The 21,318-nt window shown below is 39.9% G+C and overlaps 1 protein-coding gene across 1 annotated transcript in view; it reads left to right on the forward strand.

The window, feature by feature from the left end:
• SLC13A1 (solute carrier family 13 member 1) overlaps positions 1 to 21,318 on the forward strand; it is a 94,580-nt gene that overhangs the window by 44,980 nt on the left and 28,282 nt on the right. The window contains exons 9-12 of the mRNA XM_056573787.1: positions 12,023 to 12,171; positions 13,485 to 13,604; positions 17,645 to 17,743; positions 17,848 to 17,949. Of these exons, the coding sequence (XP_056429762.1) occupies positions 12,023 to 12,171; positions 13,485 to 13,604; positions 17,645 to 17,743; positions 17,848 to 17,949 (470 nt within the window). The remainder of the gene's footprint in view (positions 1 to 12,022; positions 12,172 to 13,484; positions 13,605 to 17,644; positions 17,744 to 17,847; positions 17,950 to 21,318) is intronic.

A 21,318-nucleotide genomic window follows, 5' to 3' on the forward strand; every position in this document is an offset into this window, starting at 1 on the left:
TTTTTTATTTTACTTGCTCACAGAGCATAATTTAAATAGAATATGAGCACCGGAATACCCCTTTAAAAGGGTACTCCGGTGGAAAAAAATATTTCAAATCAACTAGTGGCAAAAAGTTAGACAGATTTGTAAATTACTTCTATTTAAAAATCTTAATCCTTCCAGTACTTATCAGCTGCTGTATGCTCCACAGGAAGTTGTATTTTTCTTTTCTGTCTGCTCACAGTGCTCTCTGCTGACACTTCTGTCCATGTCAAAAACTGTCCAGAGAAGGAGCAAATCCCCATAGCAAACCTCTCCTGGTTTGAACAGTTCCTGACATGGACAGAGGTGTCAGCAGAGAGCACTGTGGTCAGACAAAAAATAACCAAACAACGTCCTATGTAGCATATAGCAGCTGATAAGTACTGGAAGGGTTAAGATTTTTAAATTGAAGTAATTTACAAATCTGTTTAACTTTCTGACACCGGTTGATTTGAAAAAATGTGTTTTCCACCGGAGTACCCCTTTAAGCCCCCATATGTACATGCACTCAAACACTAAAGCATGGATTAATCATTCATTCATGTGATTTGTATAAAATGACTGCTCACTGCTCCAACCATACCCCTTTAGGATATATATATAAAGAGTTTTGTCTGCCTCACAGACAATGCACTTAATGCACTTAGGTTCTTCAACTTTGTGTATGTTTACAAAATCTTGAACTTCAGGCCTATGACCCATAGGTTAACAACCTTTGTATATTCAATTAGTACAGTTCAATCACCTTGAGGATAATATTTTTAAGATAAGGACTCATAAATAATATTTTTAGCACTTAGGATATACAATATAGAAAGTTAATTGCATTCACAGAACATCCTCACAATGACTGCTGTGCATTTTTCTTACATTAAAGGGTACCTCTCATCAAATAAACTTTTGATGTATTTTAGATTAATGAATGTTGAATAACTTTCCAATAGCATGTTAATGAAAAATATGCTTCTTTCTATTGTTTCCCGATCAGTCCTGTCAGCAAGCATTTCTGACTCATGCTGGAGTCCTAAACACTCAGAGCTGCCAGCCTGCTTTGTTCACAGCCAAACAGGCTGTGAACAAAGCAGGCTGGCAGCTCTGAGTGTTCTCCTTTGTGAACAAAGCAGACTGGCAGCTCGTAGTGTTTAGGACTCCAGCATGAGTCTGAAATGCTTGCTGCCAGAACTGGTAGGGAGACCCCTAGTGGTCATTTCTTCAAAGTGGAAAATTAAATAGAAAGAAGCATATTTTTTAATAACATGCAATTGTAAAGTTATTCTGCATACATTCATCTATAATATATCAAAAGTTTTTTTGATGAAAGGTTCTGTATGTGTGTGTTTATATATTTTTTTTAATATGTGTGTGCATATATATATATATATATATATATATATATATATATATGTATATATAGAGCCGGATGCTAATTTATGTTCTTATTTTCTAATTGGTTTCTATTTTCTGATTTTATTTTTTTTATTTTATTTTTTTGTACATTAATAAGTGGGGCAGCTGTCTTGCCTAAGCTGTTTTTAATAGAATTTAAAGATATTCTTTACTGCAAGCCCCATAGGCAACAATGGACAGGACAACACCCATTTACACGAATTGGAAACATTTCTTGGCATTCTCTGTGACCTATTTAAATAGAGGTGGACCCTGAGTTTTAGGTATTGTGAATGGTGTCTTATCTATATACTCATGTCACCTTTCACTATAATGCTGTACAGAACACTTTCCACCCGTTTAAGCTACATGAACTCAGACACTAAAGCATACTGCTTACTGCTAATGTCAGACAAGCTTCAGCCATAAGGCAAAGGAAAAAAAATCCCCCTCTCTAGGTGCAACTTCTCCGGATGGAATCAGGTAATGAATATTTCAGGATAAATTTAAGTTTTTTTATTAGACCAATGACGCGTTTCGGGTATACACCCTTCCTCAGATTGGTATAACATGACACTGTTCCGAAAGGATATATACACACAAAAAAGCCAAAATTTTGCCGGTAAATTTCATAAAATTCAAAAAACAATACAATATTACAAGGATAATGCGCATTAAAATGCAGAGAAAAGGTAAAAAATAAGAGAAATTTTTAATTACACAAAACACATCTGGGATGTTATTCACCTGAACATCCAGTGGCGGTTCAAGCCTCATTCCAATCTGAGGATATGCTTCCATTTTTTGAAAAACTAGGAATACTAATGTGTTTTGTGTAATTTTAAATTTCTCTTATTTTTAACCTATTCTCTGCATTTTAATGCACACTATCCTTTTAATATTGTATTGTTTTGTGAATTTTATGAAATTATGTACATTTTCCCCACCAAATTTTTTTTTTTTTTTTGAGTGTATATATATATATATATCCTCTCGGAACAGTGTCATGTTATACCAATCTGAGGAAGGGTGTGTACCCGAAATGCGTTATTGGTCTAATAAAAAAAAATGTAATTTTGTCATGACCGACTGGGGGACAGGGAGAGTGAACCCTAACTGACCTTAAAAAGACTCTCCCTGCCTACTTGTCCATCCATCCTAAACGATGAATCATCGACTGGGCACCAGTCCCTTCCTGCGCTAAAGTGCAGTGGCGTACAAAACATAATATGCATAGTTGGTCACAGGCCAGAAATGGAAAACAACTAGACAACCAGATATATCAGACAGAACAACAGGAAGAATATAGTGAATAAACAAACAGTTCATAAACCGGATATCAGATAAACGGCACACATGATAAAATGAACAAGACTAGGCATGATAGGAGAATACAGCAGAATTGAGGAGATGAAGGGGATAAACAGAAGAACTGAAAGCCAAAACACTAAACTGAACAGGCAAGTTACTAAGAACTATCACAAGCAGGTACAAGTACAAAGGACAAAGATCATATCAACCAAACAGGATATAAATATAGGATACTGTTCACACTTGGGCACAACATACAAACTGTACTCCCCACTCCACTATATGAGTAGCCATTAATAATAAAGCCAAATAGGCAACTGGCTAGCGGACACACTCCACCGTGTGAACAAAATGCTGACACAGTAAACGGAAATATAAAACATGAAACACTAGACTAGAACCGGATGAGTCTAAACAGACTCCAGAACAGGAATATAACATACAGGGCACAGGTAACAAGCAAGACTCAGACAGGGTGAACAGACACATAGCAAAAAGGATATACAAATCCTAAAACCGACTAATGTAACACAGACTAAAATACAAGCATGGTATATAACCATGGCTAAAAACCCAGATAAAATGACAAGATAAATACAAGGAAAATGCTCGAGCAGACATAGTCAGAATATAGCACAAACAGACATAGTAGTATTGCACTCAATAACCAGCACCAGAATGCAGGAGAACTCTGGCTAAATAACTCCACCCGAGTTCTCATTCACTCAGAGCATGAACTATTCCCTATCCAGGTAGAATAGCAAACTGCTCTTAACAAACTAGTGTGGGAATATACACCTAAAGAGAAAAATACAAAAAGAAATAAACAGACATTCCAAATTTATTCTGAAATATTCATTGCCTGATTCCATCTGGAGAAGTTGTGCCTAGAGAGGGGAATTTTTTTGTTCCTTTGCCTTATTATTTGTGGATGGACCACGGCCTGTTTCCACACCCCCACTGCTCTGCAGCACTCCTGGGAATATACAGGACACGTTGGGTTACATGCGCATTTGTTTTGCGCTCCAGGGGAGCACAACCCTCCTTTTCTATCTGATCATCTGGGATAATGCACTAGGCACCTCGTGTGGTCTTGTTTTTTTGTTTCTTAGTTCAAGCTTCAGCCATGCCCCTTTCGGGTATATAAGGTATTGTCAGCCTCAGGGACAATGCACTTTTAGTGAATGTTATGATCAGTAGGTTGTTGAACTTTGTCTATCTTTTCAGAACCTTGTACCTCAGGCCCATGACCCATCGGTAACAACCTTTGTATATTCCGTCAGTACAGTTCAATCTGGAAAGTTAATTAAAAGGATAGTAATCAGCAGTAACCATAAATATATAGTGTATGCATTTTTTGTATGTGTGTGTAAATATATCCTAACAATTGAATAGACATAGAACAGTAGAACAAATGTTGCCATAATTGTAAATGATCAAAAGAATTTTAGCAGTAAGACCAGGGCTGGATGATGCCTTTAGATGATTGTTGTATCTCTAGTTTTCAAGTGAAAGCTGTACACAGAAAAATTCAATGGGTTGCACAAAATAAATGGCTTGCCACTAAAAGTTAATAGCAAGTATATAATTCATGCCACTGTAACTTAATGTTTTGGGTTCCAGCAGTATTCTAAGCAATAGATTGCAGATCAAACATATTGAAAGAATTTATTATAACTTGCTGTGTACTGCTCTCTTCTATGGTCAGAGAAGTTACATTAGTTTCTAATATGCTACTTTGAAATCTAACATGTCACAATCATTGTTTCTTAAAATAAAACGACCCTTTTGCCACAGGAATATAGATTTATTATATAATGTTACAATCATTGGTCACATGGTGGACACAAGTAGCATTTTGATGACAAATGGTTTTTTACTTATCTTTATAAAACCTTAATTCTTAACACTAAAAGTGATGCCATTAATGCTATATTTATTACAGTATTTCCAGTGAGATTACATGGTAATTGATTATTTTATCAAAGACTAACTTCACTTTATTGCCTACCATTAGTTATATATACAGATTCCTAATCTAAGTTATTGTTTTTTATGACTTAATATTAGTATAGTGTCTCTGCAGTAGATTATTATTTTACTATTATTACATATTAAAGGACTTTGTGCTTTTTATGCACTGTCATATATTGGAGAAATAAACTAAGTTAATACATCTATATATTACAGATGGAAAGCAATGCAACCCTAAATACATACGTTCTCTTGTTTTCATTTATTTTTATTTCTACCTCTCACTTTAAAGTTAGTATAAAATAAAGAATATGTTGTTTGGTATGTAGAGCACAAGAGAATCATTAAATAACTAAACAAAAAAAGATTTTTACATACATAGATGTGGAGTCAGGGGAGATTTATTCAAAGTGAGTGAGTACTGAGTACAGGCAGAGTGGTGCAAAAAAAAAAAAAAGGCCTCTGAAAACTAAAACAAGCAATATAATTGGTTGCTATGGGAAATTGGTCAACTTTTTCTCTGCACAGGTTTTGAAAAATCTCCCCCAAGTTCTCCATAGACAAGGTGTCCTGTGGTATCTGACACCAAGGCTCAAGCTGCAGATCCTTTGAGTCCTATAAATTGGCAGGTTGGGCTTCCATAAATTGGATTTGTTTTTCTAGCACCGCCTAAAGATCCTTGATCAGATTAACTCTTTATTTCTAAATTACTTCTATATAAAAATCTTAATCCATCCAATATTTATTAGCAGCTGTATGTTACAGAGGAAATTATTTTCAAATTTATTTTTTGTCTTGTCCACAGTGCTCTCTGCTGACACCTCTGTCCGTGTCAGGAACTGTCCAGAGCAGCATAGGTTTGCTATGGGGATTTTCTCCTGCTCTGGAAAGTTCCTGATATGGGCATCAGGTGTCAACAGAGATCACTCTGGACAAAAAATTAATTAAAAAAGAAAATAATTTTTTCTGTAGCATACAGCTGCTAATAAGTACTGGAAGGATAAAGTTTTTTAATAGAAGTAATTTACAAATATGTAAAAAATGTTTTCCACTGTACTCCTTTAAGGACATAGCAGATTATGACCTTGAGAACACAGTCAACTTTCCTTTTTGCATTTTATTTTTTTCTTGTTTGAGCTGCACGCCGTGGTGCCAGCTCACAGCCGGGTGGCGACCACGGAGCCGGAGTATTGTGACATCACGACTCCGCCCCCGTGTGACGTCACCCCCGCCCCCCCCCCTATGCAAGTCTATGGGAGGGGGCGTGATGGTCGCTCGTAATAGGAGTCCGGCCCCCCGGACAAGCGTACCGGAGCCCCCTTACAGTGAACCTGTCTGGAGACCCCAAGAGGGATATCAGCCACGGATTCCTGAGTTTGTTGGTGACGCCGGAATCCGGAGAGACATAGTTGGCTACACTAAAATTTACTTTTTTATTTTTATTTTTTGTGACGATTTTGTCAATCATATGGTGGAGCAAACAAACTTTTACGCCCTACAGTTCATTGCCCACCACCCTGATTCGTTTTTGGCTAGGTCCAATGAATGGTATGCCGTTAATGCATTCGAAATGAGGACATTTGGCCATGCGGAAAACACGGATATGGTACAAAAAAGTTGCAGTCTATTTGGTACAGGTTGCCATGTACAACTTTTTGTACTGTCCCAGTACGCTGGCAACACAGGGACTTTCCTCCAGTTCCAAGAAGAAGTCCTAAAGGCCCTGATCTTTGGTGAACGGGAAAGAGCAGGCCGGAGTTCCCAAGAAACTGGAGTTATAAGTGCCAGGATCGTCCCAGGCCAGCACTTTCTAAATGAGGTCCCCCCACTGGAAAGAAGGGACGATCCCAGAAAAAATGCAGAGTGTGTCTCAAGAGGGGGATACGGGAAGACATCACCACTCAGTGTGAAACTTGCCCCGATCATCTGGGCCTCTGCATTAAAAACTGCTTCAGGGAGTATCACACTTCTATGGAGTACTACATTTTCCCTATTCATTTTAATTTCCCTTAATTTTATAAACCACTAAATTGCCCCCAAAAAAACTTTAATAAAAAAAAAAGGGTCATGGGGCACTCAGTCACTATCATTGGGGATTTTTTTATGTTGCCCCAAATGCGCAGCGCTCTATCTCCACCTGAACGGTGTGGGCATTTGAGGCAACAGGTTAGGGACGGCCACACACATCACTTTGACATCCACACACGGGGGGTATTTTCATACTCAGAAAAGAAGGGGTTAAACATTTTGGGGGGCATTTTCTCCTATTACTCCTTGTAAAAATGTAAAATTTGGGGAAAATACAGCATTTTAGTGAAACATTTTTTTTAATTTACATATCAAAGTCATCAAACACCTGTGGGGTGTTAAGGCTCACTGTACCGTACCCATTGTTACGTTCCTTGAGGGGTGTAGTTTCCAAAATAGTATGCCATGTGGTATTTTTTTTGCTGTTCTGGCACCATAGGGGCTTCCTAAATGTGACATGCCCCCCAAAAACCATTTCAAAAAGCCAAATGTGACTCCTTCTCTTCTGAGCATTGTAGTGCACCTGCAGAGCACTTGACATCCACACACGGGGGGTATTTTCATACTCAGAAAAGAAGGGGTTAAACATTTTGGGGGGCATTTTCTCCTATTAGTCCTTGTAAAAATGTAAAATTTGGGGAAAATACAGCATTTTAGTGAAACATTTTTTTTAATTTACATATCAAAGTCATCAAACACCTGTGGGGTGTTAAGGCTCACTGTACCGTACCCATTGTTACGTTCCTTGAGGGGTGTAGTTTCCAAAATAGTATGCATGTGGTATTTTTTTTGCTGTTCTGGCACCATAGGGGCTTCCTAAATGTGACATGCCCCCCAAAAACCATTTCAAAAAGCCAAATGTGACTCCTTCTCTTCTGAGCATTGTAGTGCGCCCGCAGTGCACTTGACGTCCACACATGGGGTATTTCCATACTCAGAAGAAATGGGGTTACAAATTTTGGGGGGCATTTTCTCCTGTTACCCCTTGTAAAATTTTAAATTTGGGGAAAACACAGCATTTTTGTGAAAAAAATAAATTCATTTACACATCCACCTTCAACGAAAAGTCATCAAACACCTGTGGGGTGTTAAGGCTTACTGTACCACTTGTTACGTTCCTTGAGGGGTGTAGTTTCCCAAATAGTATGCCATGTGTTTATTTTTTTATTAATTTTTTTGCTGTTCTGGCACCATAGGGGCTTCCTAAATGTGACATTCCTCCCAAAAACAATTTCAGAAACACTCACTCTCCAAAATCCCACTGTGGCTCCTTTCCTTCTGAGCCCTCTAGTGCACCCACAGAGCACTTTACGTACACATATAAGGTATTTCCTTAATTGAAAGAAATTGGGTTACAAATTTTCAGGAGATTTCTCTCCTTTTATCCCTTGCAAAAATTCAAAAAATGGGTCTACAAGAACATGCGAGTGTAAAAAATTTTGAATTTTCTCCTTCAATTTGCTGCTATTCCTGTGAAACACCTAAAGGGTTAACCCACTTTCTGAATGTCATTTTTAATACTTTGAGGGGTGCAGTTTTTATAATGGGGTCATTTATGGGGTATTTCTAATTTAAAGGCCCTTCAAATCCACTTCAAAACTGAACTGGTCCATGAAAAATTCCAATTTAGAATTTTTTTTGAAAAATTGGAAAATTGCTGCTGAACTTTGAAGCCCTATGATGTCTTCCAAAAGTAAAAACATGTCAGCTTTATGATGCAAACATAAAGTAGACATATTGCATATATGAATCAATATATAATTTATTTGGTATATCTATTTTCCTTATAAGCAGTGAGCTTCAAAGTAAAAAAAAATGCTAAATTTTACAAATTTTCAGCTAATTTTTGAATTTTTCACCAAGAAATGATGCAAGTATCGACGAAAATTTACCACTAACATAAAGTAAAATATGTCACGAAAAACATTCTCGGAATCAGAATGAAAAGTCAAAGTGTCCCAGAGTTATTAATGCTTAAAGTGACAGTGGTCAGATGTGCAAAAAAATTATCTGGTCCTTAAGGTAAAAAATAGGCTGGGTCCTTAAGGGGTTAACGGAAGGGTGTCAAAAATGATATCTACCTCTGTGTCAGCTGAAGATTATTTTCCCACAACGTTATATTCCTATCTGGAAGTGTTACTTGCATTAGTCATTTCATTAATGGGGAAATTTCCTATGAAGCATAAAGCAAAGTGTTACTTTTATATTATGTAACTTAAGACATTTTTCCTATACTGTTAGAATTCTGTCCTCCATATGTTCAGTCCAGCGAGTGTGAAACTGTTGCCTGAAGCTTTCTTTCAGCACAGTGCAATGTCTGTAGGAATAAACAATTCCTCTACAGTGCAGTATTACATTTATTTATTTATTTATTTATTTATGCAGAATTTGATTTTTGTATTGCGACAACTAAATATATCTTCAGGGCAGTTCTTCTTGTATCTTAGGAATAACAGGCATATTGAACACAACTGCAAAAAAAGTTGCCATGCTGGTGAGGACCTCAGAGACTGTGTTTAGCCAAAAGGTTGTTCAGCTGCTAGTTAGAGACAAATACTCATTGGGGGACATGTATCAAAGATTTTACCCCTGTTTTGTGTGTATTTTTTTGCGCAAAATATCATTGTTCAGTGTATGCAATCTAAGGATCGCATGCAATAGTCCACTATGGGGACTAAAAAAAAGATTTAAAAAAGTTTTAAAAAGTTAATAAATGTGATTTAACCCCTTCAGTAATAAAAGTTTGAATCATCCCCCTTTTCCCATGAAAAATATATATACATGTAAATAAAAATAAACATATGTGGTATCGTCGGGTGCATAAATGTCCGAACTATAAAAATATAATGTTAATTAAACTGCAGGGTCAATGGCGTACGCATAAAAAAATCCACAATTGCGTATTTTTGGTCACTTTGTATGCCCTAAAATTTTTTTATGAAAAGCGATCAAAAAGTCCCATCAAAACAACAATGATACCGATAAAAATTTCAGATTAAGGCGTATATGGGAAAATAGAATTCAGAAGGGGTCAGAAGATGACAGTTTTAAACATGCTAATTTTGATGCATGTAGTTATATATTTTTTTTTAGTAGTAAAATAAAATAAAACCTATATAAATTTGGTATCCTTTTAACCATATGGACCTACAAAATAAAGATATGGTGTAATTTTTACCGAAAAGTACACTGTGTAGAATCAGAAGCCCCCAAAATTAGAAAATAGTGCATTTTTCCAATTTTGCCCCACAAATATTTATTTTCTGGTTTCACTGTAAATTTTGTGGTGAAATGAATGATGTCATTATAAAGTACAATTGGTGGGGCAAAAAACAAACCCTCATATGGGTCTGTAGGTGCAAAATTAAAAGCGTTCTGATTTTTAGAAGGTGTAGTGGAAGATACGAAAGGGCAAAAATGAAAAAACCTGTGGTCCTTAAGGGATTAAGAAAACAGCTATGTTTCACTAACCCCCTTTAACCTTGAGACCATGTTGACACAGTTTATTTTTAGATTCATGTCATTGTAAAAAAAATTGTCAGAAAAATCGCATACATTTTTACATTAATACTTTCTGTGTAAATCTACACACACATATAACCCTGACCAGTCTCCCTGTCCCAGACACTGAAACCCCCCCCACAGCATGATGCCGCCACCACCATATTGCCGCCACCACCATATTTCACTATAGGGATGTATTGGGCAGGTTATGATCAGTGCCTGGTTTCTTCCAGACATAACGCTTAGACTTGAGGCCAAAAACATCAATCTTGGTTTCATCAGACCAGAAAATGTTTTTCACAGTCTGAAGGTCCTTTTGATCCTTTCTATTTTTGCAAACGCCAGTTTAACTTTCATATGTCTTTTAGTGAGCAAAGATTATCCACTCTGCCATAAAGCCCAGCTTGTGGAGGCTGCAGAGATGGTTGACCATTTGGAAGTTTCTTGGTTTCTTTAAGGGTACATTCCCACACGGCGTATTTGCTGCGTATTTGCTGCTGCGTATTTTATTTTCTCTGTTGAAGTCAATGGGTAGGAAAATACGCAGCACCAAATACGCAGCAAATACGCAGCAAAATACGCCGTGTGGGAACGTACCCTTAGTAATCTTTTTTACCAAGCCCTTCTCCCCCGATTACTTCATTTGGTGGAGTGGCCAGCTCTAGGAAAAGTCCTGGTTGTTTCAACCTTCTTCCATTAAATGGGCACTGTCACTTTAAAAAAAGAGTGTGTTAAAGGGGTACTCCGGTGGAAAACTTTTTTTTTTAAATGAACTGGTGCCAGAAAGATTTGTAAATTACTTCTATTAAAAAATCTTAATCCTTTCAGGAAAATCTTTATTTTTTTAATTTCTTTTTTGTGTTGTCCACAGTGCTCTCTGCTGACACCTGATGCCCATATCAGGAACTGTCCAGAGCAGGAGAAAATCCCCATAGCAAACCTATGCTACTCTGGACAGTTCCTGACACGGACAGAGGTGTCAGCAGAGAGCACTGTGGACAACACAAAAAATGAATTCAAAAAGTAAAGAATTTCCTCTGTAGCATACAGCTGCTAAAAAGTACTAAAAGGATTAAGATTTTTAAATAGAAGTAATTGACAAATCTGTTTAACTCTGGCACCAGTTCATTTAAAAATAAGTTTTCCACCGGAGTACCCCTTTAAGAGAGACAAACTTATATTGTATGTCTATGGGATTGTCTCAGTCAGCCACTGTGATTATTAAAGGCCACTGTGCTCTTGGGAACTTTCAGTGCAGCAGACACTTTTTGTATCCTTCTCAAGATCTTTGCCTCCACACGATCCTGCCTCTGAGCTATACAGACAGTTATTTGATCCTCATGTCTTGGTTTTTGCTCTGATATGCATTGACAGCTGTGAGACCTTACACAGACAGGGGTGTGTCATTCTAAATCATGTCCCGTCACCTAAAGTTACACCAATCAAGGTGCAGAAATATCTCAAAGACGATCAAGAGAAATTGGAAGCCCCAGAGCTTCATTACAAGCGCCATAGCAAAGGGTCTGAATACATAGGTCCAGGAGAAATGTTATTATTTATTTTTTATTATTATTTATTACAATTTTTTCTCATTTTTAACACATTTGCAAAAATGTCTAACATTCTATTTTCATGTTTTACTATGGGGTGTTGAGTACAGAATGATGGGGAAAAATAGATTTTTATTTTATTTTAGCAGGCAGCAACATCACAAAATGTGAAAAAGTGAAAGGGTCTCAAATCTTTCTGAATACATTGTATATTAACCTTTTTTTTTTTTTTTTTTCATTTTCAGTCCGCTTCAGAGAACAGATACAGAAATAAAAGGGACCACATGATGTGCAAAGCTATGTGTTTGTGTATCGCATATTCATCAACAATCGGGGGACTTACCACCATTACTGGAACATCAACTAACTTGATTTTTGCTGAACAGTTTCAAACGTAAGCCTAGTATCTTTTTACTTGATCTTTTTTTTCCATTGTTTTAAAGCATAACAATTTATATAGAATTATATCATAATTGGGTGCATTCAAGGAAAAACTTAGCTTGCAAGAAAGGATAAAAAGTAAAGTTGAATTTAAACTAGGAGGCCATTTTAGTAGAGAAGGGAAGATTTATCAATGTATTTACACCAGGTTTCCGAAATAAATACTGTCAAAATATGATATGTGGTTCAAAGGGAATGTTTATGAAACAGCAGCTAAAATACTTTTTTCGACATGTGATTGTGCAGCATAGGAATGAGACACTGGTACAGAATTATTAATAAATCTCTCGATTTATATATGTCTAGTGATGATAGAACTGAACCCATTCATTTGAATGGGAAAGTTCATATGAGCCAGAGCCTCAATTGAGATGCCAGATTGCCTGACATCCTGGATTGGGAAACACATTCTGCCCTTTCTGACCTGCAAACATATTGGCTAGCCAACTCAAAAGAAGCCTATGTAGCGCTGGGGCCAACACTGGGTACCCCGCATGTAGTTTTCAGTGTCAGGCTGTTGTCCGTGGAGCTACTTACACATGTAATGACAGGATTTAAGATAGATAGATAGATAGATAAATTAGAATCACCGATCTCCAGTTGTTGCAAGACTACAACTCCCTGCATGCTCTGACATCTGCAGACTGTCATGACATGCTGGTTGTCCTGTAACAGCTGGAGATCCACAAGTTGAAGATCACTGGATAGGTAAATAGATTAGATAGAATAGATAGATAGATAGATAGATAAATTATAAGGCTGGTGCTACACTATGATTTTGGGCTCAACAGAGTGCCCACTACCAAAAAATTACTGTGTCACACTCTGTGTATTGTGATGTGTAAACATGTAGTCCAAAGTCGCTATATAGCCCCAGCCTTAAGAAAAAATAGACAGTTAATATATATTCCACCTGCTAACAGGGAAAGCAGCCAATCACTGACTGCAGATCACAACCTCTTGCATGTGACATGGCAGTGGTGGCATAGGACCAGGATGCAGCATGTTTTTATTCTCTTTGCTTTTTATAAATAAGCTACTATTTTTTTTATATACACAAAATGTATAAACAAAAAAAATTGAAGGTAGAGTGAATTCATTTGATTCATTTGAGTGCACTTTGTCATCAGTTGTGGCTGGATCACTCAACATATGTAACTGCACCCTTAGTAGCTGCAGTGACTACTATTAAATGGGGATGCATATTTTAATCAAAAACTTTTTATTTCATGCAATGCTTTTTCTATCTGGATTTTCTTTTTTTAGACGTTATCCGAAAAGCACAGAAATTAATTTTGGAACTTGGTTTCTTCTCTGCATTCCAATCACCATCATTTTGATGATAGTTTCATGGCTATGGATTCATTGGCTCTTCTTGGGATTGAAGTAAGGATATCTTTTTTATTATGCAGAAATATATTAAAATTGGTCAGCAACTTTTGTTGCCTAAGATTGAGTCATTCTTAAGTAAATAGACTTTCTACAAAATTGATCATAGCATGCGTATGCATGAAATTTAAAGGGGTATTCCAGGATAGGGATAAGATGTCTGATCGTGGGGGGCCTGCTGCTGGGACCCCCTGTGATCTCCCTGCAGCACCTGCATTTTATGCGATCTCCCTGCAGCACCTGCATTCTATGTGGGAGCTGCGTCTCTAGTTTCGGAAACCTCCAGGTTTCCGGGACTGGGGACGTGATGTCATGCCACGCCCCCTCCATTCATGTCTATGGGAGGGGGCCTGATGGCCGTCATGCCCCCTCTCATAGACTTGAATGGAGGGGGCGTGGCATGACGTCACAACCCCAGTCCCGGAAACCTGGAGGTTTCCAAAACTGGAGACGCAGCTCCCGCATAGAATGCGGGTGCTGCAGGGAGATTGCGGGGGGTCCCAGCGGCGGGACCCCCGTGATCAGACATCTTATCCCCTATCCTTTCCAACATAAAATCTGTGTCTAGTGCCTATAACTCTATCACAAATACCTTCTCTCTGTTGCTCACTTTGTTTGTCATTCTGTGCTCTGGAGGGAGTGTGTCCCTCACTCTGCATGACTCATCTTTCTCCCTGAGTCTTCTGTGCTGGGTCTCTTCATCCAATCACTGCAGATTGCTCTGTAACCCCCTCCACCCTGCTATAGGACAGGAGTGAGCACAGAGGAGTATATGTGTGAGTACATAAGCTGACTTTCGCTCGATTAAACTTCATGGGCAAAAGAGAGCTGTACTCCTTTATCCTAAGGAGTCCCATAGAATTTTAATGGAGTATCAGTCCATGTACTTAAATATCACTCCAGGAGCACTCAGAACCCCCATTCTCTTGTTCAGTGGGGGTCCCAGAGGTCCCAACTGTGATTTGGGCTTTACTTTGCCAGTATATTAATAAGTGAAAATAAAATTAACATAGTAAATTAATTCTAAATGGTCACAGCACATTGCACAGTCCCTAATATGTTATAGAAAATCTATGCAATCACTTTCCAAATTACTAATACAAAATGAGTAGCATGCCATGACATAGATATTTATACAGAGATGGGCACCACCTCCACCATAAATACTCACTGGGTGCAAACAGTTGCTATAACATGATGCAAGAAAACTAAAGAAGACAAGCTAGCAACTATAATGATGCACTTCAAGAATAAAAATATATGTACAAACAAATGTCTTTATTGATTACATATATAAACTGACAAAAGAAGAGCATACAAACAATTAAAAACACTTAAAAACCATAATAATCTGGCGGAGGAATGTAGTCCCTCTATGCCCACTCCACACAAGGGAAGAAAAGTCACCCCTTAAGGAGAATGAAGGCAGTCCCAACCACAAGGGCACAATACAAATAATCTGTACGAAATATGTGGGTCACAAATGGACTGACCAGTGACAATAAAACACAGACCTAATAATATCTACAATAGCAAAAAAATGAATGATCCCAATGTCCCCAGACAATAAATACAAAGTATCCAAGTTCTCACAAAAGTGTGCATAAAGTACAAATAAATCACGGACACTAGAATGCAAATAGATATAAGTCCTGAAAGTTGTGAATCTGTAAAGTGCATATGTAAAAAAGTTACCACTCAGGACCCAGTAATGTGTCTGTGAATGTCCGGACCACCTACATCTCTGTGTGGGGAAAAGCTGACCCCACGCATTCTGCCTCCAGCAATGGAGGCTTCCTCAGGAGTCACCTGACACCAGTTATAGGGGATTCTCTCAAAAAAGCAATGACAGATTTTTTTTTGTGACGGATTCTTATTTACCGTATTTATCGGGGTATACCACGCACCGGCCTATAACACGCACCCTCATTTTACCAAGGATATTTGGGTAAAAAAATTTTTTACCCAAATGTCCATGGTAAAATGAGGGTGCGTGTGTGCGCGTGTATACCCCGATATACCCCCAGGAAAGGCAGGGGGAGAGAGGCCGTCGCTGCCCGCTTCTCTCCCCCTGCCTTTCCTGGGGTCTAGAGCGCTGCTGTCGGCCCTTCTCACCCCCTGGTTATCGGCGCCGCTGCCCGTTCTGTCCCCCTGACTATCGGTGCCGGCGCCGATAGCCAGGGGGAGAGAAGCGGCGCCGACAGCCAGGGGGAGAGAAGGGGCAGCGGCACCCATTGCCGGCGCCGCTGCCCCGTTGCCTCCCCCCATCCCCGGTGGCATAATTACCTGGGTCGGGTCCGCGCTGCTCCAGGTCTCCATCGTGCGTCCCCAGCGTCGTTGCTATGCACGGCGCGGCGCACTGACGTCGTGCGCCGCGCCGTTCAGCGCATAGCAACGACGCCGGGGACGCATGCCGGAGGCCTGGAGCAGCGCGGACCCGACTCAGGTAATTATGCCACCGGGGATGGGGGGAGGCAACGGGGCAGCGGTGCCGGCAATCGGTGCCGCTGCCCCTTCTCTCCCTCTGGCTGTCTGCGCCGCTTCTCTCCCCCTGGCTATCGGCGCCGGCACCGATAGTCAGGGGGACAGAACGGGCAGCGGCGCCGATAACCAGGGGGTGAGAAGGGCCGACAGCAGCGCTCTAGACCCCAGGAAAGGCAGGGGGAGAGAAGCGGGCAGCGATGGCCTCTCTCCCCCTGCCTTTCCTGGGGGTGTATCGGCGTATAACACGCACACAGACTTTAGGCTAAACATTTTAGCCTAAAAAGTGCGTGTTATACGCCGATAAATAAGGTATATTCTATGTGTACTGAAATATTGGTTGGAAATAAATGTGACAGATTATATTACAAGATAAAAGGGTATTTTCCACTAAAAAAGTCTTGGAAATAAAACACTAGATAGTGGTACACTGAACCCTTTATGATCTAATACTCCGCTCCTCAATGCAAGCCTACGGAAGGGGGCGTGATAGCCCCCTCCCATAGACTTGCATTGAGGGGCGGAGCGTGAGGTCACATGGGGGGCGGAGGCATGACGTCATACGCCGCCAGCCCCGCAAACACGCTCCGGGGACTGATTACAAACGGGGTGCCGCGTGCAAGATCACGGGGGTCCCCAGCGGCGGGACTCCCGCGATCAGGCATCTTATCCCCTATCCAAAGCATAGGGGTTAAGATGCCTGATCGCGGGGGTCCCGCTGCTGGGGACACACATGATCTTGCACATGACACCCCTTTTGTAATCAGTCCCCGCAGCAAAAACGGTCTGATTCCGGCGACCACAGCGCCGACGGCGTGTGACGTCACGCCTCCGCCCCGTGTGACGTCACGCTCCGCCCCTCAATGCAAGCCTATGGGAGGGGGCGTGATAGCCCCCTCCCATAGACTTGCATTGAGGGGCGGAGCGTGAGGTCGCATGGGGGGCGGAGGCGTGACGTCACACGCCGCCGGCCCCGTGATCGACAGTAATCAGACCCAGAGCGAACACGCTCCGGGGACTGATTACAAACGGGGTGCCGCGTGCAAGTTCACGGGGGTCCCCAGCGGCAGGACTCCCGCGATCAGGCATCTTATCCCCTATCCTTTGGATAGGGGATAAGATGTCTAAGCACCGGAAAACCCCTTTAACATATAGCTCCATCTGCAAGCAGAAATTATCCAGAAGGTATTGCAAGACACTATCTGAATCTCACCTTTATAGCTGTCCAGCACTATTAATATAAACCAAATAGAAATTTGGCTTTGAAATATGTCATTTGTCCAAAAGACGATAAAAACAATAAACACATATAAACAAAGATTTACTTAATTTTACTTAAATGTACCACTGATAAAGTAATTGTACTAGTGAATCGTACTAAAAATAAAGAAATATTCCACTTGACTTTTCAAATTATATATATTTGTGTTTGGAAGCTCTTAGGCCTTGTTAGGTATTGAGTATGTGTAGATTTACAGCATAACATAAATAACCATATTTCTATCCTATTAAATTGTCTTTTTACTAGATACTTTTCTTTTCTTTTTTTTTTTAAGCTTTAAAGAGATGTTTAAATGTGGCAAAGCAAAAACAGAAAGAGAAATTGCTTCTGCAAAAGTCATTTTGGACGAATACCGAAAACTTGGCTCTTTAAGGTACTATAGAATGCGCGGTACTTTATATACAGTATATTTTGCTGTTTAAAATACAGCAAAAAAATACAGCAAAAAATACAAAATACATGATCTTTTTTTTCTAGCTATCAAGAAATTATGACCTTCATCCTGTTTCTTCTAATGGCTCTGTTGTGGTTTACTAGAGACCCTGGATTTATACCTGGTTGGTCTGAACTCTTTCCTCAGTAAGTATTGTGCTGTTTCAAGCACTAGCATATGTCCTTGTATTGTATATTTTTACATATCACGCCACAAAATAAAGTTAAAAATGTTCACCTAAAATATTTTGGTATACATGCACAGTGATGCTTCAAGTTGTAATATTAATTTGTTCAAAGATGATTACTGTATCTGGGAAATATTGTAACTTGATACCAAAGCTCTATGGAAAACTACTGTAGTAATTGATTCTAAATGTCTTTTTCTGTACTTATGTGGCAAAAAACATTTAAAAAAAATTCAAACACAATAACATTTCTGCCACATTTTGGCTGCAAAAAACAGAATGTAATGTGTCCCCTAAAAATATCGCTGCAGCTGGCGATACGGTGACCGCAGTGTGACTGGGTTATTATCTTGCAACAGCTGTAGACACACTGATTAGAAATCACTGAATGGATGCAGCTCATTTGTGCTGCAATGGGTGGGGTGGCTGATGTGTGGGAGGGAGGAAAGTGACCTCATACTTACAAGCATTGAACTATGGGATATGTAGTTTGAGAACCAAATCCAACAGAAAATACTAAGTTCAGAAAAAGATAGCCTGGCAGGTATGTACTAAAATCACCTTTTGGTGGATAACCCGTTTAAATTGAATAATACAATATTTTAAAGTGTACTTGTCGTTAACAAAAACTTTTGATATAAGGTAGATAATACCATTATATGTATATTTGTAATATACATTGGTTAAAAATTTGGTATATTTTTGGGTGAAAAAGTATTGCCTGTGTGTCTCTGGGAGGAGTCCAACACAGGAAGTGAGGGCAGGACAAACAGGGCTCTGTGTAGGCTCCTGGCTTTTCAATCACCCTGTTGTGTGAGTCGGGAGCATGTTATAGAGCCTCACTGAGTCCTGCTTGTCCACCTATACTTACTGTATTTGGTCTCCTCACAGAGACACACAGACGATAGCTGTAGGGACAAAAATTATACATATTTTTTAACCAACATATATTACAAAAATACATATAATGGTATTATCTACATTATATAAAATGTTTTTGTTAACGACAGGTACACTTTAATTAATTTACAGAATCATTTAGTTATTTAAAATGTCTAAGGGTCGATAATTCTGTCAGACCACACCGATGTTACTGTTATATTTTGTAATCCTAAATTTAGCTTATGTTGTTTCCCCCACGTATATAAGTCGACATGGACATGTGATCATATAAATAACAAATGTGGAGGAGCAGGTACATTTCTCAGATTTATTTTCCATTTTTTACCTGTAAAGAGATAAAAAAAAATTTGTATAAAATTTTACCTTGTATTAAATTGCTACAATAGAGGCAATTGACAAATGGATAATTACCAGGTTTTACTTTTGATAGGACATGGAGTTGTGGTGTCAGCGGGGTGCAGTGTAGGGCAGATGTTGTAACCCTGGGGCAGATGTTATTAACCCCTTCTTGTTGTGACACCAGGGCGTGGTTTAGCATTAAACTGGTCCTGGTCCTGGGCTAGGCACAGCGGCAATGAAGACACCGACAACGGTAGCTTTACTGAGGGTAGACAGGTGATACAGTCTTTGCAGTACAGCCAATATCCCAAGGAGGTGACCAGTGACACAGCGGGACCTCGCAGGCTTGCTCGGACTTGCAGTATGTAGAGACACTTTAGTGCAGGCCACGGTGACTATATAGAAGACTTGACTTGACTGCCTTGACAATTGACATGAAGATGACATTGAGCTTACTTGAGCTGACTTGTGGCTGCAGACTTTAGGCTTGAGGCCTCCAATGCTCTGGACACACTCTGAGATGACTGCACTGGACCTCAGCAGGAATAGCAATCAGCTAAGAGAGAGACTGCAGCCCTTCCCCTGGTTTTATAGGGGGGCTGTGCAAGGAGCCCATAGGTCACTTGGGGGGGGGGGTCACATGGTCACTAGTGCCTCCTGGGTAACAATCACATGGTAACAGCTATTAAAGAAACAGTACATTTTATTATACAACTAATGTACATAGGGGATAACACATAAAGAGGGCCCTGGGGACATGGAGAGACTCTGCCTGACAGGGCAGGAGAAGTATGGGGACACACAATCCCATACTGGGCCACCACAAACTCCCCCTCTCTAATGGAGTCATCCTCGATGCCCAGTCCTGGAGGGCAGAGAAGCAGAATTACAACAGGGGCCACAGACAGTTCCTGAGGCATTTCAAACAACGTCCATTTCCACGTAGCATAAAATGTCCTTACACGCTCCAAACATGTGAGGGTTATTAGACCTAGTAACTCCTTTAGGAATATGACTATAGGACAATATACATAACAATATACATGACTTCTTCGGATTGGGCTGCTGAAGGCTTTTTACCCAATGACTTGGCAACTGGGGTCCCTTGGTTGGACACACTTCCCTCCAGAACTCTATATACATCACTAGACAACATTAGACATTTGTGTTACCTTTTTACTGTACATGTGCTGTTAGTTAACTGGAATACATTCTGGCCAGTAAAGTACAAGAAAATATATAGACATTTGTGGACTGGTTTTACTGTAAATGCTACAGCCCTAATGTATACATAGACATATGTACATTATGTAGTATTAGTTACTATGTGTGGCAATTAACTTTATGTGGTACTTTAATCTTCATACCTGGCTGGGATTTGGCCTTGAGTGGACTATTGGGACCTACGCAGCACCACTTCTTGAGAATCAGGAACGCCTACTTCTTCGGGAGGTCTTGATACAACTTGAATTGGAGCAGGCTCTCTTTTATTGAATTCTAGAGTATGTAGCTGTTCTGGGTTGGCAGAACTTGGACTTGTTGGCAGAGACATTGGTGAGACAGGTGGTCTGGAGACTGGAGTATAGACCAGCGCCAACGGTGACAGGAAGGGGGCTGGTGTGGTGACTAAGGTTGGTTGTACCGCTCCCGGGGTTGGAGCGATACAGAAGATTGCAGGTTGGCTGGGAGAGAACATTGGATCATCCATGGATGGATGCATCCCCTCTCCTGGCACATACGCCCTTGTAGGTATGACTGCTGGTGGAGAAGGTACGGGGAGCACCGGTAGGTCTTCTTTGTGACATATCTTAATTCTGTTACGATGGACAACTTGCGGCTCCTACCCGAGTTTTTGTACCTTGTACACGTCAGAGTCTGGATAGGGTACGGCTGTCACTGTGTATGGTTCTATCTCCCAGATAGATAGATAGAGTCCAATTTATGAGTTCTCGGTAACTTCCACAGCCAGACTTTTTCATCTAGCTGGAGGGGTTTGGCAGAGGCATGACAGTTATAATCTTGCTGTTGTCTTCTCTCGGTCTTCCATGGCCATAGGCACTTGCCAATATCCGCTGGTTAAGTCCAG

This window comes from Hyla sarda, chromosome 4, assembly GCF_029499605.1.
Source record: "Hyla sarda isolate aHylSar1 chromosome 4, aHylSar1.hap1, whole genome shotgun sequence".
Lineage (NCBI taxonomy): Eukaryota > Metazoa > Chordata > Amphibia > Anura > Hylidae > Hyla > Hyla sarda.